The sequence below is a fragment of the Emys orbicularis genome, chromosome 11 (genome assembly GCF_028017835.1).
Source record: "Emys orbicularis isolate rEmyOrb1 chromosome 11, rEmyOrb1.hap1, whole genome shotgun sequence".
NCBI lineage: Eukaryota > Metazoa > Chordata > Testudines > Emydidae > Emys > Emys orbicularis.
The window spans coordinates 27672414-27698316 of NC_088693.1; the positions used below are offsets into that span (position 1 = coordinate 27672414).

Here is a 25903-nt window from a genome sequence, read left to right on the forward strand (position 1 = left end):
GCAAAATCTTAGGGCCCATGAGTGATCACTGATTTGATCTAACCCTGCATGGGCTCAGACTGCTTGTCCTCCAGAACCCTCCACACTTTAGTCCACATCCTAAAGGACTCATTTTTCAAAGTTTATCCCTGTAGTTTTCCTGTCCCTCGTATTCATCAGAGACAGTGAGAGATCTAGGATGCCTGCTACTTTCTGCAAACGTGTATATTTTAACCCACTGTCCATTTTGGTATATGAATACAAAACCATTTTTAGACAAGAGGAGATTGAGGAATACATTAAAACAAATCAGCTGAACTTCAAATATTGCCCAGTGTTTGTTGCATTTTGAAATAGCTAAGGACAGTCTTACCCTCCATGGAAACGTCCTCTCTTCTGCTCCTGCTGAATTCGGATATTCTCCAGCCGAAGTGGGCTTGGAATGAAGCCAATCTCACAGCCCTCTTTAACCAGCCTTCCTATCCACCAGTCGTTATTATATTTCTGTAACACAGAAAGATTATTGTGCCATACTGAGAGCTCTTAAGACTGAAGACTTGTATGTGCCCACAGAACAGGTACAGCCCAAGCTGTGTCAGTACAGGTTTCTCTCTGAACTTTCTCAGCCTTGACATGGAGTGTCAAATTCTGTATTCACTCTCTATGTCCAGGCATGACTTTTCTGCTGACACCATCAACAAATATGCAAACTGTTGCCAAGGGTAATGGTAGTTTGGGAGAGTGGTCTACTATCTAACACCCTAATCACTGGACCATCTTTCCTCTATCTTGACTTCAGTTTATTTGCAGTCATATACCCTAGAAACGGCTAAACCACTTGGATATATTTTTTAATGAAGTTAAGAAATTTTACTTCCAGAGACTTTAATACATTTCTTAAAGCATCATTTTATTGTATTGTTAACTTTTGTTAACAATACATTAATTTAATTGAAAGTTTGGCCCAATCTAAACTACAGTGATATAAAGAGTGATGCCATAAAGACAAAAGATTTGTTGCAACTATCTGGTGACAGGACTTTTTAAGCAAGCTCTTTTGAAGATTTACAATTTGTTCTCCTCATTTAGGTCCTTGTAAATTGAGCAGATTATATTTTTTAGCAATTTTGTAATTTTCTAAAAAATTGCAATCATTTTTTGGCAAGAGCTCTTGGCACCATATTTCAAAAGGAATATTAGTTTTCCTAGAGAGGTTATACATAATAAAAGCCAGTGTGTATCAATCCCATTTTAATACTTTCAGAAAAAAATAAATCAAAGATTTGTTTGCAAAATGAGTGAGGAAGAAGCCAAATATATACCCCCATCTCTCTAAATTATCAGTTCCCTGGCCCCAAACTCTCAGGCCCTTAAATTCATTCTTGGGCAACAAAATAAATAAATTCTAAAGCTCCTATTTGAAGTCAATGAGATCTGCACAGGCTCAAGACCAATTAAAAAAAATCAGACCACTTATTTAGGGGCCCAACTTTAGGCTCTCAAATTTGAAAGTTCAGCCTCAATAACTTCCTAGCAAAAGTATATTTTTTCCTCACCTTCCATACAAGTTTTTCTGTTGTTTGCATTATCCTTTGTTATATACTATTATGATATGCTAGTTTAAGAACATAAGAATGGCCATACTGATCAGACCAATGGTCCATCTAGCCCAGTATCCTGTCTCAGACAATGGCCCATGCCAGAGCTTCAGGGGGAATGTACAGAACTGGGAAATTATGGAGTGATCCACCCATCTTCCACTGTTGGCTTCTGGTAGTCAGAAGTTTAGAACAGTCTTGCACGTGGGGTTGCATCCCTGACCATCTTGATGGACATATGTCTATGAACTTATCCAGTACTTTTTTGAACACAGTTATACTTTTGGCCATCACAACATCCCATGGCAATGAGTTCCACAGATTAATTGTGCATCACGTGAAATAGTACTCCCTCTTCTTTGTATGAAACCTGCTATCTATTAATTTCATTGGACGACCCCTGGTTTTTGTATACTATTCTATTCACTTTTTCCACATCATTCATGATCTTATAGACCTCTATTATATCATCACTTAGTCATCTCTTTTCTAAGCTGAACAGCCCTAATCTTTTCAGTCTTTCCTCATATGGAAGCGGTTCCATACCCTTGATAATCTATGTTGTCCTTCTCTGAACCATTTCCAGTTCCACTATTCCCTTTTTGAAATGGAGTGACTGGAACTGGACTGAGTATTCAAGGTGTGAGTGCACCATGGATATATATAATGATTTTAAGATATTTTCTGTCTTATTTTCTATCCCTCGCTTAATATTTCCTAACATACTGGTAGCCTTTTTGACTGCTACTTGGAATTATTTTTTCAAATGTGTGTTATTTTGCACTTATCAATGAGTTTAATCTGCCATTTTGTTGCCCAGTCACCCAGTTTTGTGAGATCCCTCTGTAACTCCTTGGAGTCTGCTTTGGACTTAACTATCTTGAATAATTTGGTATCGTCTGCAAATTTTCCCACTTCACTATTCATCCCTTTTTCCTGATCATTAATTAATATGTTGAACAGCACAGGTCCTTGGGTGACCCTGCTGTTCATCTTTCTCCATTGTGAAAACAGACCATTTATTCCTGTCCTTTGTTTCCTACCTTTCAACCAGTTACCTTCCCTCTTATTCCATGGCTACTTAGTTTGCTTAAGAGCCTTTGGAGAGAGACCTTGTCAAAGGTTTTCTGAAAATCCAAGTACACTGTACTGACTGGATCCCCTACTCCACATGTGTGTTGGCCCCCTCAAAGAATTAGATTAGATTGCAGAGGCATGACTTTCCTTTACAAAAGCCAGGTTGACTCTTCCACTCTTCCCCAGCAAATTGTGTTGATCTATGTGTCTGAAAGTTCTGTTCTGTTTTTACCAATTTGCCCAGTACTGAACTTAGGCTCACTGGCCTGTAATTTCCAGGATCTCCTCTGGAGCTCTTTTTAAAAATTAACATTACATTAATTACCTGCCAGTCATCTAGGATAGAGGTGATTTAAGTGATAGGTTACATACCAGAGTTAGTAGTTCAGCAATTTCATATTTGAGTTTCTTCAGAACTCTTGGGCAAATACCGTCTGGTCCTGGTGACTTATTACTGTTTAGTTTATCAATTTGTACTAAAACCTCTTCTACTGAGGCATCAATTTGGGACAGTACTTCAGATCTGTCACCCCAAAAATAGCTCTGATGTGGCTGTCTTCCCAACATCCTCTGCAGTGGAGACTGATGCAAAGAATTCATTTCAGAAACTGTAGACTGAACTACAAGACCCTACGTCCTGGGAATCTCACAAATAAATCACCAGCTAAAGTACCAGACAACCATTTTAAATTGATCTTGTTCCTGGCTGTCCATTTTAGAGTAACATCCACAACTTTTGCCATCTTCAGATCGATTGTTACAGATAAAAACATCTGTGCGGGGAAATGTACAAAGTTCTGCATATATAATGTTTTGCATCAACAATAAAATGGGCTATATTAGAATTTGTTTTAGAAATTCGTAACATACAATGAAAATATTTGTGTATTGGTAGGAAAAGGGAGAATTGTCATTCTGGTAAATTCCGAGGGATTACAACTAGGAGCTGTTTGGCAAGAGAACATTTCAAAAATCACAGGACTGTAAAGCACAGATGGGAGAACCTCAAAAGGCTCCAAGCCGAAGTGGTATCAGGCCCCCTAAAATCAACCCGCAGCATATATGGATGAATCTTGTTTTGCAAGTTCTAGGCCTGCATATATGTGTGCAAAATAACATGTTGCACATGCACATTTTGTGGGTTCACTTTAGGAAGCCCAAAGAAAATTTGCAGGAAATATCTTCAACATACAGTAAAAATGATTTTCTCTCCAGTTAGCATTTTAGGATGGTGCCCCTACCCCTTAGCTCCCCTCTCTGCTCTGAGGTCCCATTTCTCTCAGTCTCTCTCTCCATACATCTACACAATGAGTGGCACTTAGCTTCAGATCCCAGGTCTACTCACTCGAGCTTGCAGGGCTGAGGCTCTAAAAATAGATGTGTAGATGTTGCAGCTTGGGATCTGAAGCGTAGGCAGTACCCAGCTCCAGCCAAAGCCGCAACATCTACACAACTATTTTTAGCGCAGTAGCCTGAGCCCCGTGAGCCTGAATGTGTTGACCCAGGCTCTGGGACTCACTGCCACTTGTTGTGTAGACGAACCCTATGTCCCAAGGCAGAAAGCTTTCCTACAGATGCTTTTTCTTACTCTCTTATTCTAGGCCCTCTCCCTCTTCTACAGGCCCTCTCTAGGGGGCTACTTGCAGACCTGGTGTAAGCTGGTGTAACTCCACTGTTTGGCTCAAGGTAGCCTGGGAAAGGACATCTACTACCAGTCTCAATCTCACTGCTTTAGTGAAGAACAAAATCTATCTCCATCAAGTTCAAGTGGTATTAAAATCTACTAAGACATGATTTCCCTTCCATGCTTTTAAGACCAGATAATGAATTTGTAGATTCAAATTCATAATAGTAAAGATACAGCCTCATGGCACTGGAATCCTGATAAGGATGAATGATCCTGGATGTTATTGCTAATCAAACAGATGCTCTGTGTAATGCTGGCTGCTATTCAGCTTTCTCTTTTGTCTTGCATGGCTCAAATCTGACTGCTTAGTTTTTAGTTGTTGGCAGGTCAGAGGAATAATTGCATGCTGTAGTTACCTCTTTAATGTGCAAAAAGTCCTTGGCATCAAAAGAAATGGCAGTGCTTGGGACAGGAACATCTTCATCCAGTGCGCCACAGTAACTCACATTAGTCTTAACTGCAAATGCTACAGGTTTAGACTAGGAACAAAAAAACATGTCACAAGCATATTACAGAAGTGTTCTTGTACTTTTTAGATTCAAGAGTTAGTGTGCTCACTGTGTCAAATTAAAAAATATGTATTTACTAGTCATGCATTGGCAATACGGCCAAATTCAGACCTAATGTAAGCGGACACAACTCCACACAAGTCAATGGAGTTGTGCTTGCTTACATCAGGTCCAAATTTGAGCCATTTGATTTGCTACAAAAGAGAATTGATCCATCAGTATCAATCCCCTTGTAGGATAATTCAAAGGAAGGTAATTCCTCCCTCCATAATGCACCCAGTGCAAGAAAATTCTTCCTTTGCAGAGATTGTTTTGTGTCCTAAGGCATGAGATGTGATGGAAGATCCTACATAAGATGTAGGCTACAAAATACTCTAGAAAACTATAGAGTTCCAAGGCTTGGTTAATTCCTGCTGGTGTAAAATGGGCTGTATGCCCTGAGTAGCAGGAAATTTGTGAGGAACACAGCATCACAAGGTACCTACAAAAACCTTTCTGCTGGGTGGCCAAGAGTTGCCTAAAACTTCCTCAAAAGTAGGTGAAGCTGACCAAGACAGTGGGGTGGCCAGAGCAACAGGGAGACATGCTGATTCAGACCTATGGAAAAGTCCTATGGAATTCAATAGGATGAAACTAGGAGGGTTCTACAGAAATGTAATAGGTGTTATAGAAATTAATCCAAAAATGTATAGAATTTAATAGAGAACAAGACAGCCTTTCTACGGGCTTTTTTAAACCACCTATAGAAGGGATAGAATTTTCTATTAAATTCAGTAGGACAGTCTAAAACCCCATAGAAAGTGTATCATTTTGAACAAGTCCCGTAAGGTTGGGAGCTTCTCCCAGCAGGGTCCCAACCATTCACTGAAGTTGGCCTCCACTTGACGAACCCCTGGAAAAGTATGGCCCTGAAAACACTGCCTGCTTTCCACTGATGGAAAATCCCTCTGGCATGTATCTATCCATACCCCCAATTTATTTTACTGTCACTGAAGTATCTGAATGCCTGACCCCTCTGGCACACCGTTTGTCATCTGCAGCCCCTTTCTTCACAGGGTGAATCAAGCAACCAACATTTGAGAAACAAAAAAAAGAACTAAATTGCAGCCACTGGGTCAAAATCCTATGTCTGACTATATTGGTACAATGGCAATTGAAATGAATGGAACTCATGTGCATACATTACAGGGCAGTATTTGTCCCATTATATTTACATATCCATCCACAGCTCATCCATAGGGTGACCAACTGGACCAAATTCAAAAGAGTTGAGCACATTGCTGTGAAAATGTGGTAGAAGTCTCTTATGTTGTTCTCCTTTCCTTAAGTAAAAGAGCCAAATTCCATTCTCATTTACACATCTAGGACCTACCAACACACACAAGGTTACATGGGTGTGACAGCAGGATTTGGCTTCATCTTTTAAGTAGTATCTTCTTTGTGAAAATATTTGGTATTTCCCCCTCTAGCATCTTGTAGTTGGTTGCCAAGCTATTTTCAAATTATATGATCACCGTTATAAACTTGTAGAAAGAATTCTAACACTATGCAAAGGCTGACGTGCCACCAAATGCCATATAACTTTGCTATTATTAAAGCTGAAAAGAAGAACTCACCTTTGCCCTTTCAAGCTGAATAGCTGCTTGCTGTTCTCTCTCCTGGCGAATTGCTTCTCTGTCCTCTTCCAAAGACACATCAGAATCTGATGGTCTGCTTGTGTATGAATCTGCTGATCCCTAAAAAGAAGAGCACATCGTTAAGAAAAATTATACACTGCTTAGAAGAATCCAAGCCAAATTCACAAAACATTGCTCAAGTGTTTATTTCCTGAATTTTGTTATGTGGATTTTGTGTTTTATTTCTGATAGGAAATTGTACAGGATATAGCTAGGAACTTAAGTAATTTTATAATTTTTATTTTTCTGCAAAACACAAAATTCCAAAGGAAATCTCTCTCTTTCTCAGAACTTGTGCAATATCTTAGTCTCTCTTATGGGTATGCATCATAAGGCAATCAGCACTGGGAACAGCAAACAACCTATTACAAGATTTAAATCCTGTTTGATAGCCTTGGATTAAAGATCAGCTCTCCGTTAAAGGTTACATCACATCAGATAGAATCAGATTATTAGATGTCTCCGTTAAAATCTCTTCTCTATGTAAATATATTACTGATATATAAATACTTTACTCAGTACCCAGCAGCACTCAGACAACGAATTATTCTATGCATCATACCTAAACACAAATGTATGTGAATCAAGAAGCAAAAGTGGCCAAATGCCAGAACATACTATTTAAAAAGTTATTTGACAATGGAATACATAAATCCAAATGCATCCTATGCAATATCATGAGATAGGGATGATATATGAACCAGAAGGGGTATACATCAGTCTGCAAGGGGGAGAAACAGGATATACTGTACAGTAAGATGTCTTGTTCAAGTCACCATTCAGGATGGGTGGCACAATCTAAAACCAGTAGTGTTTTTACACTCCCCTTTATAATAAACAACTTGACACCGAGGTCCTGATTCTGCAATTAGATTGGCACAAATGTACCTTCATGCCTGCATGGATCCAATTGCAGGATAGGGGCCCGATTTTGTAAGAAAGACAAAAGAATGTACAAAGTATTTGAAAATATTATTAATCTAAAAACCAAAATAGACCCCAGATGCCTAGCAAAATTAGAGCTCAATTCTACTTGCATGACTCTTCATTCGAATGAAGATGTGCCTCATTTCTAAAAATGGTGTTAAAAAGGCATGTTAATTTTTTTTTGTAGTGGCCAGATCCTGCAAAATGCTACGCATGCTAAACTCTAGGATTTGGTCCTATAGTCTAGTAAATCTCGCATGGCAAGGATATGCACATGGCAGTTCTATTTCCCAAACAGGAGGAATGTCTATTTTTATACTTGTTTAGGTGAGTAATGCCTTTGCTACGAAACTTCCTTCCTCTTTCTGCACTTGATCCTGTGCCCAATGAAATTCCCAATCTTCCACTGACTCCAGTGATTCAGAATCAGGTACTATTTGGTTTGGAATTCGATTAATTTGTATTTAGTTTAATTTATCAGCACCCAGCAATAGCGGCGGTTAATTTTATTTCAGTTAGAGATTCTGCATTGTTATGACACACGGTGGGTAGCTTTGCACAATTACAAATTTTTGAGGTTCTGAATTACAAACTCGAATGCAATGGCAATTAATACATTAAATATCAGCACATAATATATAAAGTTTAGGGTACAGGACCATATGTAAATGGCATAATTTAGTCCCACTAACACATTTTTATATTTACATATTTTGTACATTTATGAGTTCAGAAAAGCACAATGCTAGGACCCTAATAGTACAAACAAAACTATCCTTGCATCCATTATAAAACCCAAGTCAATGGGGCTGCACAAGAGTCTATCCATGCAGATCTCCATGCAGAAGCTGGATGTAGTACCGTACAGTAACAATCAAAAGCCCCGTAGGAACTCTACACCACACCGTTTGTGACCATTGCTGTAAAATATTATAGAATTTTATAAGAGAGAAGCATTAATTAACTGGATCTTCTGTATTTAGTGAAGTGTTGGCCAATAAGTACAGCAACACATTTCTAAGTGATCACATTTTCAGTAGCAAACTGAAAAAAATCATCTTCTCATCCAGGAAAGCCATTAACAATCTATTTTTGTCAAATGAATGACTATTTTGTCTCATCACAATTTTTAGAAGAGTTTTAAATTAACTCATGACTCAACCAATTCAGATGCAAGTACATTAAAAAAAGCCTTTTAAAAACTAATCTTCACTGATATGATAAATAGTATCCTATTTATTCTATGGTGATGTCATTTCAGTATATTTTCGTGTCTGAAGCTATTTAACAGCATAACTGTATTTGGAAGTGAGCTTAGACAAGTAAAATAAGTAGAGACTGAGGAGAAATCAACAGTAATTCTCAGAACTCTCATCATAAACTCCACTTAAGTACCGCAGCATTCAGTCAGGTATGCTCTGATGTAAGTATCAGACATACCCAAAGGAATATTCAAAGCTGTGAGATTTAAAGAAACATTGTGATGAAGTTTTGGAACAAAATGATTATAACAACTTAGTTAGACAGGCTGTACACCCAATATTTTAAGGACATATATTGGTTAGACAGCTAGCTACTTAAGTTAAAAACAAAGCACCAATGGCGTAAAACATATCTGCATCTCTGTCTGGAAATCACAGCGCTTGTGCAGTGATCCTGTCTACTAAAGTAACACACGGGCTGATATTCAAAGGCAGACTCTGACTTTGTGCCTGCGTTCTCACACCCACAATAACTGAAGCCACAAGTCTAAGAGAGCAAATAATTGTGGGCAAATAAGTGCCCAGAGATTTAAGTACCTGATTGCACCTGCAAATGATTTGGGGCATATTTTATGACAAAAGATATTTGCGTATGTGATTGTCAGCAAAAAGTCAAGAAGTTGAGTTTGTAGTACTGCCAACCCCAAGGATTCCAAAATCGTGACACTGGAATAAAAATCATGGAATTTTAAAAATTAGATATTTGGGGGTTTTGATTTGCCTTCTATTTTGAGCTTTTAGGCTTCCCATTTTGTAGCCTCTCTCTGCATCCACAAGGATTCGAAACTTACTTTTGTTTAGATGAAAGCGGAGATTCTCATGTAATCATATGACTCCAGCGGCTGGGGCTTGAGGAGAAACATCAAATACGGCAAGACTCGCAAACAATGTTGTGAGAATTGGCAACACTGCATTATAGGCCTATTTTTGAAAACTAGAGCCAAAAAAAAGTACTTTGTGGTACTGATTCTCTGTAGCATCTTACTACTTTCCCTCCAGCTTCAGACCTTTCAAAGACCGTATTACATTGTTTTGAGTATGGAGCGTTTCATGTAGACATGGTTAAGTTGCCATTCCCTCTACTATCACATACAGTGTTCTTTGTAGCCATAGTAATTAACATTCTACAGGATATTGTACTGGTATAGGCCTGAATCATCAGGTGCATCTTATGTTTGCTTGGTGCACCTGGGGAGAAGCCAAGTGGCTTCCCTCCACTTCCCTGCCCCCCTATTTGGGGGTCTACAGTTTGTCCCCCAGTGCAATTTAGAGCGACCTTTACACCTGCAGAGATCTCTGAAGTGTAGCAAGATCTGGCTGTGCCTCCTTCCATGCCTCTCTCAACTCTGACTCACCTTTTGGAATGGGGTGGGAGAGGATGAGAGGAGCCGACTGTATCCCAGCCAAGGTTTTCTCCAACAACAGACATCCCTAGCTTCTTTTAGCTTTAATCCCCTTTGCCTGAGTGTCACAAAGGGGACTTAGTGGGGCTGAGGATCTGGCCCATAATACACACATCAAACCTTGCATTGTATTATCAGCTCTAGCAAGAGGCATTGGCAGTTTTATATCGCTGGACAATAAAGCCATTCACTTACTTAAAGGTATATTCTCCGCCTCCCTTTGTTACTCGTTTTCAGTTCCTTAAGTCATACTGATGACAAACCAGAACAAAATCAGTTCTTCATTCTTATTAGCACATATCTAAGGGTGGACTTCTCCAGCCACCTGAAGTTCCTGACAGGGATGTTTTGGCCACAGGCCTTCTCCAAATGGATGAAATTGAACATGCCGCAAGGAGACTATTATAAACAACAAGGAGTCTGGTGCACCTTAAAGACTAACAGATTTATTTGGGCATAAGCTTTCGTGGGTAAAAAATCTCACTTCTTCAGATGCATAGAGTGAAAGTTACAGATGCAGGCATTATATACTGACACATGGAGAGCAGGGTGTTACTTCGCAAGTGGAGAACCAGTGTTGACAGGGCCAATTCAATCAGGGTGGATGTAGTCCACTCCCAATAATAGATGAGGAGGTGTCAATTTCAGGAGAGGAAAAGCTGCTTCTGTAATGAGCCAGCCACTCCCAGTCCTTATTCAAGCCCAAATTAATGGTGTTAAATTTGCAAATGAATTTTAGTTCTGCTGTTTCTCTTTGTAGTCTGTTTCTGAAGTTTTTTTGTTCAATGATAGTGACTTAAATCTGTAAGAGAATAACCAGGGAGATTGAAGTGTTCACTTACTGGCTTTTGTATGTTACCATTCCTGATGTCCGATTTGTGTCCATTTATTCTTTTGCGGAGGGACTGTCCGGTTTGGCCAATGTACATGGCAGAGGGGCACTGCTGGCACATGATGGCATATATAACATTAGTAGATGTGCAGGTGAATGAGCCCTTGATGGTGTGGCTGATGTGGTTGGGTCCTCTGATGGTGTCGCCAGAGTAGATATGGGGACAGAGTAGGCAATGAGGTTTGCTACAGGGATTGGTTCCTGGATTGGTGTTTCTGTGGTGTGGTGTGTAGTTGCTGGTGAGTATTTGCTTCAGGTTGGGGGGTTGTCTATAAGCGAGGACTGGCCTGCCTCCCAAGGTCTGTGAGAGTGAGGGATCATTTTCCAGGATAGGTTGTAGATCGTGGATAATGCACTGGAGAGGTTTTAGCTGGGGGCTGTATGTGATGGCCATATTCCTTGAGTCGGAGACGACAAAAGTAGGCTTCCAGATCACCGCAGAACTGTATCATGTTCGTGGGGATGGTGGGACAGAAAGAGAGTCCCCGAGATAGGACAGACTCTTCTGCTGGGCTAAGTGTGTGGTTGGAAAGATTGACAATGTTGTTAGATGAGTTGAGGGTACCACTGTTGTAGCCCCCTGTGGCAGGTAGGAGTTTAGATAGCTTACTGTCCTTTTTCCTCTGTAGAGAAGTGAAGTGTGCATTGTAAATGGCTTGTCTCATTTTTGTAAAGTCCAGCCACGTGGAAGTTTGTGTGGAAGGTTGGTATTGTATGAGAGTCTCCAGTTTTGAGAGCTCATTCTTGATCTTCTCCTGTCTGCTGTACAGGATGCTGATCAGGTGGTTCCTCAGTTTCTTTGAGAGTGTGTGGCACAGTCTCTCACCATAGTCAGTGTAGTATGTTGATTGCAATGGATTTTTTACTTTCAGTCCATTTGGTATGATGTCCATCTGTTTGCATTTGGAGAGAATGATGTCTGTCTGTATCTGTGCAAGTTTTTTGTTGAGGTTGATGGATTTCCACTCCATACGGCTAAATGTAGTGCCTTGCATGGTGTCAAGTATCAGGGGGTAGCCGTGTTAGTCTGTATCTACACAAACAACAAGGAGTCTGGTGGCACCTTAAAGACTAACAGATTTATTTGGGCATAAGCTTTCGTGGGTAAAAACCTCACAATAGGAGACTATTGGTATCTGCTAATAAAAGTAAATAATTGGGGTTTTGTTGGTGGTGGTGTTGATAGAATACAAGGAGTAGAAAATGGCTCCACTCCTGCTCCATCAAGAATGGAAATATGTTCATTGTATATTCCATTTATTGGTTTATGAAGTATGAGGGAAGGTATCACATGTAAGTTTTTACTCTTTCTTTTGTAGCTGTGAATATTCTTATTTCCTATTTAATTTAATACATTTTGAAAGAGATGTGAACTCCTACTTGTTAGTACTGTATCTTCTGGTAAAAGTAATGAGCCACAGAGGGATGCACCCTGACCCTATCTTATCCATTTATAATACGCCCATCACCATGGTATCAAGGCATGGCACAGGCAGGAGCAGATTACATGCATCTCAGAGTAGAATTTGGCCCAATATGAACTAATGAATAGAAACGACTGGAAGATGACAATTCAGTTTTGCAGCAACTTTCAAGGTTTCAAAATTTGTTTTCATTCTTCATTGGAACAAACACAAAACCTTTGTAATATTTTCACAAAATCGAAATTTTGTCAAATTTCGGGGGGAGGGGTTCGTGTGTGTTCTATAAGCTTGTGGTTAGAGCACTGGCTGGTCATGTGGGAAACCCACGTTCAAGTCCCTGCTCTACCTGATACACAGCAGATTTAATCCCATATTCCGAATCAAGCAGAACAGTGACTTCCACCAGGCTCTGCCACATCCCAGGCCTGTTCCCTACCCACCACGCTCTTGAGTGGGACAGCCTGTCTCACTCCTACCAACAAAACTCAACTGAAAATACAACAAACATTTCATTTAGACAAAAATGTTCTGAACAGCTATACTAATTTTTTTTTTTTTAATATTCCAGTTTTTGTTTGTTTGTGTGTGTGTGTGGGGGGGTGTTTTGTTTTTTCACCCTCATGGGTGGGAGAGAATAACTGACTACATGACCACAGAGTGAAAAGCAAATTATGTCAACACAAAGTGCTAGTCCAGAGGAAAGAGAAGTTCAAACTCTTGAATCCATTGTCTCTCTCTCTCTTTCTCTCCGGACCCTGACACTGCATGGAAGGACCCTCTAATTTTTGTTTTAATTTATATTATATAGCCTCTGTCAGCCAGCAGATATTTTTGGATGAATCAACTAGCTAGGTGTACAGCACATATCCATAACTGTACATGGCAGGGAGGTCTCAAAATTATTCCTTCTATAGTTAGCCTTGTGCGCAGATAATAAGGAAATATTTGCCTTTCAAAATATAAAGCAAAGAATACATAAATTAAAGGTGCCTTATTGGGGTTAAGGAGCCTTGAGAGTCAATGCCAACAAATTACCCAGAATGTATATAATTTATGAATTTATCTGGTATACACTATGCAAGGAGCAGTTACCATAGGAACTGCCATATCACTTTGTTGTCTACCTCCCCTTGAGACCATATAGGGTTGCCAGTTCTCCAGGATTGTCCTGGAGCCTCCAGAAATTAAAAATTAATCTTTAATTAAAGATTATGTCATGCGATAAAACCTCCAGTAATACGTCCAACTAAAATTGGCAACCCTATGAGACACCCAACATCTTTGTGAAGATAAAACACGCACCAATAGCTGTTGAGAACATTCCAGTTTTAACAATCTGAAAGGTTTCAACAGAGAGCTATATTCTCCCCTGGATTGTATGGCTCATTTCATATCTATGTGATAGCAGTTTAATTTCCTGCTTTTGTGGGTGAGCTCATTTTTCTTTTCATTAATTACCTTCCCCCTCTTTTATTCTCCTCTACAGCCGTATTGGATCAATCATTATAGTTCATCTTTTCAAGACAGACAAAAAACACTGGGATTTGAAGTGATACCAAGGATGGTGAATTAAATAATGTTTCTGCAGTTACGGGTATATAATCAGTGCCTCTCTGCTGAACATACATGCACACCTCTGGCTGGCTCACACTCCCTCCACTGGCCCCAATGATTTCGGGGTTTCTATGGCCTGGTCTATTTATAGAGCGTGGGGGAGATCACTGGGTCACCATAAGCAATGGGAAGAAGACCATGCAGCCTTCCGACCTCTTATAGGAGACAGGAGAATAATATCGTCTTTTAGCTCCCCCCTTCCTAAATGGAACAGAATAAAGATTACAGTGGTACCAAGAATAAACTGTTTCAAATTCAGAGTGCCACAAACATCACACACATCTGAACACTTGTCCCTCACAAATGATATTATCTCCCATGTAATGAGCATGGTTTAGCTACCATTCCACTGAACTGCCCCAAAAAATATGCAATCCCTTGGAAAGGCAAGCTGCATGTAGCAGAGCCAGGAAGCATTCTGCTCCATACATTTCCGAGGCCCTGCCTGCAGCAGAAGACCTCATACGGTGATTTTCAGGTTAGCTAAGGAAGGGAGAGAGCTTTTTGTCTGACTGGGGAGTGTCAAGTGATTTTTGGTTTCCTTTATTGGAAAGTGGGTAAGAACAGAGTACAGTGCGTGTCACAGAGATGACAAATCAACAGAGCACACAGAAGCCGAGCTGAGAATCTGCAGATGGTGGTGTAGTGAATGTAGAAATACAGGGGTTAATACCTAGACAATCACATCCTATGGGGCTGATTTTGCATAGCTCCATATGGATTGCCTGGTAACTTCATAAAACAGTTAAACGTGCTGGGGCACAGTTTCCAGTGCTTGCAGTAGTATGTCATGTTATGGCTGATTTGCTCTTCTCGTTAATAAAGTGTACATGCTGCTTAAGGGGGAAGCCAACTTTTTTTTTTTTTTATAATCTCCAACGTGAAAGTAGCTATTGTCAGGAGTGACTTAGCAATAAGATCCCTGGTAAAAGAGAGCTCAACTCTGAAACCCCAACGGGCTAAAATGCCAATACTTCCTTAAAGGAAGTTTCAGGTAGTAGGCAATATATCTCCAGGCAGTTAATTATTCTGTGCGATCAGCTGGAGTCTTAATATGGTCAGAGGTCAGAGCCAAAAAAAAATTTGGGACACTTTTAAATCATCAGTCCCTCCTGCATTGACTCTCTCCCTGCTCTTACCCTGAGTTCCTCCCCCAAAGAGAATCCTTAATCTACCCCTCCTAAATATTCCACGTCTAAGCAAACATCTAGCATCTCATGGCTGAGTTTCAGCCCCCACAAATTGTGGCAGACCCAGTTCCCAGAGTCCTGCCTTGATGCTGAATATAGTGGCTTCAAACAATTAAATGCAGCCTGAGTGATGCCACACAGACCATCAAACAATTACTATTTATTATTTCTATTGTGGTAGCAGCCAGAACATGCAGTGCATTGTATAGCATGTAGGAAGACAAAGTCCTTGTCCCAGAGAGCTTTCAAATGAATAGTAGCAATGACAATATCCAGGGAGTGGCTAAGTAGAGAATGAGTCTACCCCCCTGGAGATTCTTCACCCTCGTCACCTTCCACCTACATCTCTGACACCAACAAGAGACCTCTTTTCTCCTCCCAGAAATCCACCTTGGGGAGGGTGGTGGGGTAACGTTCCTGCCCCACATGGCTCTGAGAAGGAGAATGGGGGGAAGTGCACCTGGCCTAAGTGACTGTCTGAGATCCAGAAATGGGTATAGGCTCAGCCCATCCTGCTCCTCCAACCACGCATTCACACTACACTACTGCATATCTGGCAGTAGCCAAAATCCCTCTTTCCCCTCCTAGGGCTCAGGCTCTGCCTTTGGGATGTGGGAAGGAATCCACACCCATTGTAAACACACTGACGTTAATGGCGTTAAATCATAGCTGAAGTGGTCCCTGTATTATTAGGGTGAAATCTGACTGCTATAGCACCACGTCAGAAGTCCAGGTGGCTTGTGTACTCAGACCCTTTCCCCAACAGCCATATGACCAGTTTTTGTGTTAAAAGTGGGGGTGGGGTGGGGGTGGAAATCACTGTGTTTAGGAAGAACTTAGAAAAGTGCAGAAAGGATCTGTGGATTCCAGACACCTCAGGACAATTTTTTAGGTCAGCAGGTTTATTTATAGATGTACGGGGAGAGATGTGACTTTGCACTCGACACTGGGTGCTGCTAAACCCCAGGGTTCCACTGGCGTGATGCAGAGAGACTTCCAGTTCTTGAGTAGCCCTCAGTCTCTATAACTAAGCCCACAAAACTCACAGGCATCCAGCTTTTTGCTATGCAGAGTCCTTCTTTGGATGCTCTCCCTCCCTCAGCAGCATCCTCAATGCCCCCCATGGTGCTCAAAGGTTCCACACACATTTCCCTGTTCTTCCCCCTCACTCTCAAATACCCTATATCATGAAGAGCTTTCTTCCAGACAAGGATTGGATGTGGCTTCCGAAAGCCTTAAGTCCTTGTACTGTGCCAAGTTCAATGGGACGTCAATCTCTGATTGGGGTTCTTATGCACTACTGTAATACACATATCATTTCTCATCTTCAGTGACCTGCAGACATTTCACAGGCATGCCTCCAACCAAAACCCTGATAGTGACACACCCAATGGGAGAGGACTCCCTAGTCCAAGACCTTTTATTACAGGGAATCCTGGGTGGGGATAGGCTGCAGACACCCTCCCTTTACTCTCTCCCCTTAGGGTTAGAAGGGTTGTTTCATTTCTTTGGAACTGTCTGGTTGAAATTCCCAAAACAAAAGCCTCAGACTCAAGGGGTTGAATTAAAACCAAAATTAATTAAGAACTGAGATGAGAATAAGAAAAATAATATTAAAACAAAAGAAACGGTATGCATAACACATCTAGTCCAACTGCAAACATTTCTTTTGAGTACACTAAGATTAACTACAGATACCTTATGTTGATATAAATAAGCAATTTTTCTCTCTGACTCTCATGAAAAGATTCTCAGTCTCTTTTGGCCAGGCAGCATCTCAAAGACACTTCTTATGAAGCCCATCAACGCTATACCTTAAGCTGGTCTAAAGAGTAAATGGAAGGCTTAGCAAAGCCTAGCGGAAACTCACAGGGTTTGATTTGCAGGGCTAAACACAAACCCTTTTTTCCTCCCAGTTTCAGTTCATGTGGGTTCATTCTCACTCCGTTTCTTGAATCAAACAGACCTTGAAGCTCAGAGCAAAACTCAGCCAAAACAAGAGAATTTTGCCTGGTTTCCATCTAAAGCCATAAATGGGCTTAAATTCACTTGCAACTTGGCCTGAGTTTACTCCAAGAGATTCATGGCTCAGATTTTGGGCTGGTAATGAAATGCTCAATCATTGGCTTGGTTTCATTAGGAAGTTATGGCATTGCTCCTGAATTAACTATACAGAAGAAGGGAGGAGCCCAGAGTGAAGGTTTTACTAAAATTCTCCCTCTCTTAATCCAGTCTGAAGCAGAAGGAACAGGAGGAGATAACTGACACCAAATGTACCCTGTGTATCATAGAAGATCCTGTAGTGAAAACATCATGTGGTAGAGGGACAGGCAAGAGAATCCCACTGCTGTAGTCAATAATAGAATGAGGTTTGTTGGAGGAACAAGTTCAAACCCCTCTCCCCCACTTTTTTGTGCAGTCCTTTAATATAAGGAAAGGGGGAGAAGAAAAGTAAATATACCAGGCTAAATGTGCCAAAATGTACTATTTTTGGTCCAGGAGTCTGTGAACTGGGGTGACTGTATGAGTTGGGTTCTTCCTGTTCAGACCTTGTAAGAGTCACAATAAAATGGACACAACGTTTCCTCCAGTCCTTTGTTTATTGCTGGTTATGTCACCAATAAAAAATCAAAGTACTAAAAAAATATGTAGTATGGTACAATCCTGCATGAGTTGGAGAGGAATTTTGCCTGGGGAGAACTAGATATTATTTATTTATTCTTGATATTATTGTAGCACGTAGGAACCCTAATCATGGACCAGGACCCCACTGTGCTAGGTGCTGTACAAACACAGACCAAAAAGATGGTCCCTGCCCCTCAGAATTGACAATCTAACCTAATACCTCTCAATCTTTTCTGTCTATAATTTCCATCAGAACTACAAAGAGAAACTAACAGAGCTGCTTTGTTTTAGTTATCAGAGCCCTGATAGGAAATACTAAACTTCCACACAGAAAGAAATTGAAATTTCATTTCTAGTCCAGTATACAGATTACGGAAAGAAGGCTGGATATTATGAGCCGTTTAGGGCTGAATTCAATGCAAACTATCAGATGGCTTTCATTTTTTGGGACTTCCGCTGTGCAAAAATCAGAAAACATTTCTTCCTATTGAATACAGCCATTCATGATTAATCGGGCATACAAACACTTTTAGTTTCATGTGCAGCTGGTAATTCCTCCAGCTGTCAGTAGCTTTACCAAAGGCTTGAATAATAAATATTGATATCATGGAATGGTTTCTGCAGAGTGCAGGGATGTTATACAGTTACTGACTCGCAGGCATATGGTAGCTTTCTGTAACCAAGTAAGACCTACTTTTAAGCACCTTAAAGAGGCCAAATATTCTAACTTCAAAAAGTATTTGGTCTGAATAAGCATATTGGGAATGGGTCCATAGTAAACTAATCCCTACTCTCAAAACTCACCATCCCACAACAACTTCATTTTGCTGAGGGGAGAGCTCATTCTAAATGAGTAATATTTTTTAGCTCAATTAGTTTCATGATAATAAGTTGACAGTGCTTCCTGTTAGTTCTGTAATAACAGTATCCTGCTCTAACACCTTTGGCCTCCTAACTCTGAGTTTACTTAGCCCAGTATGTGGTCACAACCTTGTAAATATAAAACACCTTTCAATTACCATCTGCTTACACTAACAAAGGAACATCAAGTATTATCCTTCTTAGCTAGAAGAGGCAGTTTCTGACATTTCCTTACCTAGAGCTGGACAATGTAACCCGCCTGTAGCTTGTCATTCTGCTGCTAAACTACACATGCTGATATACTTTTATCACTCAACAGTTTCACTATCACATGACTGAGATGACATAAACTGCATTACTGCCATCAAGATAAAGATGTTCACTTCTGAGGCAAACACCACCACAAAGTACTTATTCTTCCATCTCCTCTACTTGAATGACTGGAGTCTTAACCTGCAGAAGGAGGAATATACAAGAACCACAGAAATATTAACCCTTTAAAAACTAACAGCTAAGATAACGTATATCACATGCTCTTGACAGTAATTTCCTATTTCCCTTACACACTAACACATTTTCCCTCCTCTGTTTTAATGCTTATTGCAATGCTATATCATTGTTATATCACTGGACAATAATACTTTGGGCCAGATTGTGCCTTGAAGGCATTAACTTACATTGGTAGCTATGCAGAGCTGCATCACCCCAGGTATAGCTTTGTAAGGGAATATGTCTCAGGAGACTAACATTTTCAGAGCTCTGGGGAATGAAGGGAAACTATACATCATACACCATCCCATAGGCATACTCCACTCTGTGCCTGACCAACTGCTGGCCAGCCACAGGGCGGGAGTTTCTTGCCTATTCCTTTCAGATAACATATGCCTCATTGATGTTTGGATGGAACAGGGTGGGGAAGGGGAGGGAGGAAGAGTTTTTAGGCCCCTCCCCATCCACCTATGGAAGATCCATGCATAGCCTAGCTCCCAGTCCTGTGTTGTTAGGGTGACCAGACAGCAAGTGTGAAAAACTGGGACAAAGGGTGCGGGGTAATAGGCACCTATGATTTAGATAATGGCATAGAGAGTACACTTATAAAGCTTGCGGACGATACCATGCTGGGAGGGTTTGCAACTGCTTTGGAAGACAGGATTAAAATTCAAGATGATCTGGACAAACTGGAGAAATGATCTGAAGTAAATAGGATGAAATTCAGTACGGACAAATACCAAGTACTTCATTTAGGAAGGAACAATCAGTTGCACACATACAAAATGGGAAATGACTGCCTAGGAAGGAGTACTGTGGAAAGGGATCTGGAGGTCATAGTGGATCACAAGCTAAATATGAGTCAACAGTGTAACACTGTTGCAAAAAAAAAAAAGCTAACAGCATTCTGGGATGTATTAGCAGGAGTGTTGTAAGCAAGACACGAGAAGTAATTCTTCCGCTCTATTCCATGCTGATTAGGCCTCACCTGGAGTACTGTGTCCAGTTCTGGGCACCACATTTCAGGAAAGATGTGGATAAATTGGAGAAAGTCCAGAGAAGAGCAACCAAAATGATTAAAGGTCTAGAAGACATGTGGGAAGATTGAAAAAATTGGATTTGTTTAGTCTGGAGAAGAGAAGACTGAGTGGAGACATGATAACAGTTTTCAAGTACATAAAAGGTTGTTACAAGGAGGAGGGAGAAAAAAATTGTTCTTAACCTCTGAGGATAGAACAAGAAGCAATGAGCTTAAATTGCAGCAAGGGAGGTTTAGGTTGGACATTAAGAAAAACTGTGTGGTTAAGCACTGGAATAAATTGCCTAGGAAGGTTGTGGAATCTCCATCATTGGAGATTTTTAAGAGTAGGTTAGACAAACATCTGTCAGGAATGGTCTAGAATACTTAGTCCTGCCATGAGTGCAGGGGACTGGACTAGATTACCTCTCGAGGTCCCTTCCAGTCCTATGATAAGACAAAGCCCCAAATATCGGGACTGTCCCTATAAAATCAGGACATCTGGGCACCCTATGTGCTGTACATACAAAACCATTCTTTCTCTATAGAAGAAAACTCACTGTTATTTTTCTGAATATATTTCTTATACTTACAGGGAGCCTCACATTCTAGATACAGCACATCTCATGGTTTAATTCAATCTGAAAAGGTGTTCATCTATCCGTATAGAAATACTAAACACTCATCTTTCCAGTACAATGAAACTAGAAGAGAAGATCTTCCTCATAAGCCACTGTGGGTGCTCAGCACTTCTAAGAAAGTCAGGCCCAAAGCTCCATTAAACCCCAGATCTCAGTTATGTCTCTTAGCCACACCACTAGCTGTGCGCCACTGAAACAGGCAGCACATACCTTAACCGCCCTGTTGACATTATGACTTGATGTGTAATAATGAAACTGCTTCTGCAATTGATTACATGATTGACCCACCTTCAGTATTTTATCACAGCAGTCATTTATGGCAGTGTATACTGCAAAGCCTTAATTTATTATCACTTAACTATACTCATGCCAACAGAAGGCATGAATAAAGTCCCCCTAACTCCTGTATTTCTTATCCTTATCTGTGAAATGCAAACACATATAACAGACTGGAAAGTTTTCTGAGTACATATAGATATATGCATTTGCTTGCCAGGAATTCATCCATTAGGTGCATTGGTACCTTCTGAATTAAAGAAGCTGAGCAAAAATGGATAATTGGGAAAGTGGAACATTTGTGAAACAAGAAAGCGTTGAGCTGAGTTTTAGAAATGCTGATAAAAGAAATTCTCAAATATCTTTAACAATGTCGCCTCTCGTTTGTTCTTAAAAAATAAAAAGCATGGTACTTTGAGTGAGCAGCAGATCCACGGGAGCACAGCAAGTGGAGGAGGGAAAAAAGGGCATCAAACACTGTCCAAAAAAAGCCAAGAGCTGCTTGCAAAAAAAAAAAAAATGCAGAAGTTAAAAGAATAAAGGAAGCTAGGAGAAATCTAACTTCGCTAGGCAAGAGAGGGTGTTATCGAGTGAGATGTGAAAGAAATCTCTCGAGACCCAGAGGGCAAGGAAGAAGAAATAAAGACCTCATTTGTTACAACTGCCAGTGTCTTGAGGCCTCAAAAGATCCTTCAATGAATACTGAGAAGAAAAGAACAAGAGATCACCACATATCCTTATAAAGCTGTGAGACAGGCACCATGCAGGGACAGCTGGAACCATTTTAACAAAGTTTAACTTTCCTTTTTTTGTTCACTACATTAAGTTAAGGGAAAGATCATGTTCTGAGGGAGAGAAAACGAGAACTTTCAGGAAGGGAAAATGAAACCCTACTTTTCACTGAGTTTCAGATGAGCACACACTGTATTGAACATGAGTGACTGGCAGACAAGCAGTTTTTACTGAAGAACCCAAGCGCTAGCATTACAATAATATTTTGCACTTATGTAGCAGCTTTTATCCAAGGATCTTGATCAAAGCATTTTGACAAAATGAATTAAGCCACTGGACACCTCTGTGATATAGGCGAGTATGCCCATTTCAGATATGGATAAACTAAGAGACAGGAGGCCACCCAGGAAGTCAAAACAAGGAAGAAAGCACAGCCGTCTTGTCTCCCAGACCCATTTTATCCACCAAACAACATCTCTTTCCTATACAAAGAGAATATAGAAGGGTTGCTACTCCTGAGAATTTGTGTGGTCAACTCATATCTCATATCACATCATAACTATACATCCTTTTACATTGCTGCATCACCACAATGGCCTCTCACACTTTTGTGTCTGCAGGGAGAACACAGTGATCACTGTTCTCTTCACTCATCACAGGACCACTCCCTGCTCCAGAGAAGGAAGCTCTACACACAGCACTGTCAGCTGGGTAGGAGCTGTATGGCCCATGTGAAGAGAAAGCTGCATGGAAATCCCCTCCCTGTTTATGTGACAGTCTCCAGACAACCCTAAGAAGGACAAGAGGGATGTTGCCCTTGAGAGGGGAGAGAGAGAAAGAAGAGGGAAGGAGAGGAGAAATTCCTTGGGCTGCTGCCTGAAAGGTGACATCTATTCTGGCTCACACATCAAGAGAATTATTAAGTAAGTTCCAGCTGCTGTTATTTACATATATAAGGTTGCACAAGGGTAAGTGTTCAGATTTTGGCTTGCAGAATCTTTATTACTAGTGATGATGTGTTAGCAAGAAAGAACCCAGATTGATTCTCAGATCCCTGGTTTTGTTTCCAAGGCATGTCTTGGAAACTGAGCGCATTTATACAGTAATATGGAAATAACTGAGAAACAACACATGAAACTCCATGATGCATTTTTACAGAGTTACTTTTCAGACAGAGCTGCACTTTAATGAGTAGATAATTTCTACAAAGGACAAATACATAATCAACAGATATATTTGGAAACAAGTTTGCTTTTTCCCCCTCATTAACAGGAAAACTGCTTGCCAGCCAGTCACTCATCTTCCTTTCAAACAACTGCAATGAAGAATTGGGCCTAATCCTGCAAGGTAGTGAATGCCCTCAATTCCCACTAGCTTTCAATGGGAATTGAGGACATTCAGCATCTCACATGAAATTATCATTACCCAACAGGCTCAGCCCCTTAGCAAGTATCCATAATCTTGGCATTATTACTGAAAAATATGTACAGATATTTATAATGCTGTTCTCATGGCCCTATGCCATTTGAAGGAATGATGCTCCTTTCTTGTCTGAAAGGCCTGTTCATTGTGGGTGCAATTCACCTCTGTGCAGACAGCTTACACCAGACCTTAGCATCCCACAAATCCCACCTAACAATAGGGTTTGAATGGTGTATAGATCCTCTGCACAGGGGTGATTTCATCCTCTGTAAGACACCAATAATGGCTCGAGAGCATACACTGTTGTACAGTCAGGTTAGCTCACTTCGGCTGTTGAGTAAAGTACAGGGTAGAGTATTTTTTAGAAGAGAAGAGGATCAAAGAGATTTGGCTTGTGAAGATTCAGTAGGACCTTTTAAACAAACCCCAAACTTCTAGGGTTGGACGCATTTAGCACTCGTTATGTATTAGCTCCCAGGGCAGCCAGCTAAGTTTAATCAATGGACAGGACTAGGCAAACAAAAACCAGTGAGGCACCTGTATAGATGGGGTGATATTATCACCATGCTACAGTGGCCAGAAAGCCCCGTTGGTGTATGGGGGAGAAGTCGCCCTGCATTAGCACTGCGTAGAGGACTCCTCACAAGCACTAGAGCAGCAGATGTTTCAGGAGTGGGGCTGGAGCACACCTCCAGGGGGCAGAAGTGGCATTTTAGGCCACCATAGACAGCCCAAGAAGGACTAATGTAACTTTCAACCCAGTGGGGTGCACAGATTAACTGGTGGCCATTTCAGCCCCCAGAACAGCCTGGAATAGGGTGACCAGATAGCACGTGTGAAAAATTGGGACAGCAGGTGGGAGATAATAGGAGCCTATGTAAACAAAGCCCCAAATATTGGGACTGTCCCTATAAAATCAGGATTTTCTGGTCAACCTAGCCTGGAATCAGGACAGCGCAAAGATGGGCTAAAGACACCTTAGCCCTCAGCCTTTCTGGGCTGTGAGTTCTGTGCTGCCTCTTGGAGGGGCACCACAGAATGTCACCCATGACTTCCAACCCTACAATCCTTATTCACACGAGTAGGCCCAGTGAAGCCAATGGATACCCCCATGAGGAAGGGCTGCAGGAACAGTCTTGTAGGTTACCATGTAGGCACAGCCCCAATGTACACTTTTAACATTCTCCAGAGGTAACAAATACATCACAGCTGCTGCAATGTTAAATAGTCGGGCAAAACAGAGCTGCAGGGAGACAACAGCTTAGCAGGACCTTTTAATAAATCACAAAGTACTCAAATATTTTCTCAGTCCAAGAGACAACATGAACATGCCCTTGAAAGTCCAAACAAGACAAGGCTCAGCTCCCAACCAACTCATTTTTTTCCTGCATAACCACCACACACGCGCACACACACGTGCATAACCATTTTGCATCAGCAGTAATTAGTTTCTTCTACATGTTTGGTAACCTTATTAAGACCGCTCATAAGGTGTCTCAGCAATTTTGAAATTACTAGGTGTTCAGAGCATGTTTCTCCTTTGTGAATACTAATTATTAGAAAATAATATCTCTTTTCATCATCTCATTATTTTCTGACTTAACAATTCTTGTAGTTGTGTTTTCTTAATCCAACAGCCTTCAGTCCAACACACTGTGTTTTGCTTTTAAGTAAAGAAATGGCTAAAAAAATATTCACTGCCAAAATACAATCATCGTCTTTTGAAATAATGCTGGCAAAAATTATTAAGCGATAAACATGTGTTTTTATATTCAGTAGATATAAATACATACTATGTCTATATAGATAAAAAGATATATGCATATTCACAAAGATGTTAATTAGAGTCTGCTGGGATATTTTAGTCTATTTAAGAATTTTCCTTTTTCTGATTATCAAATTAATTTCAAAGGACTTTAAAATTTAGCTTTTAAAAACTGAAATGTCCTTTGAGAGGCTTATAATTTTGTGTACAAAGCACACTGGTTCACCTTTGACATGTTAGAGTCTGAAATGCTAATTTGCCAAGACAAGACTTTGACTCTTCATTTTTCAGTGCCACAAAACAGAATCCTGTACATAGAATACAAAAGTGAACAAAGTATATCAGAGCTGAATTACATCAGCGATGCTCTAGTTACTGGTCTATCAGTGTTTTCATTATGTTGGTCCTAAAAAAAGTGTTTGTAGGAATATATGAGTTGCTATAATGGATCAGGGTATTGATCTAGCTAATCTAATATCCTGCCTCTGTTGGTAATAAGTACATTCGGAACACAAATACACAGGCACAAAAATGTACCTAATACTAATTGTGCAATGCTATACAAGGAGTAAAAATCCTGGCTGCTTCCAAACAGTGATCACCAGCTTCCATTATATAATAAGAGACTAAGGGCAGGTCTACACTAGAAGCGTTACATCGGCGCAGTTGTACCGATGCAGCTGTGCTGCTGTAGTGCACCTGATGAAGATGCGCTATGCCGACGGGAGAGCAAGCTCTCCTGTCATAATTACTCCACCTCCGCCAGAGGCGGAAGCTATGTCAGCGGGAGAGCATCTCCCGCTGACATAGCACCGGCGTGGATAGCGCTTAAGTCA

The 25903-nt window shown here is 40.6% G+C and overlaps 1 protein-coding gene across 2 annotated transcripts in view; it reads right to left on the reverse strand.

The window, feature by feature from the left end:
• Positions 1-25903, reverse strand: part of CACNB4 (calcium voltage-gated channel auxiliary subunit beta 4) — a 200934-nt gene that overhangs the window by 48885 nt on the left and 126146 nt on the right. For both annotated transcript variants that reach the window (XM_065413466.1, XM_065413465.1), the window contains 3 exons: positions 6467-6586; positions 4698-4820; positions 353-483 (listed from right to left, as the gene is read on the reverse strand). In XM_065413466.1, the coding sequence (XP_065269538.1) occupies positions 353-483; positions 4698-4820; positions 6467-6586 (374 nt within the window). The remainder of the gene's footprint in view (positions 1-352; positions 484-4697; positions 4821-6466; positions 6587-25903) is intronic.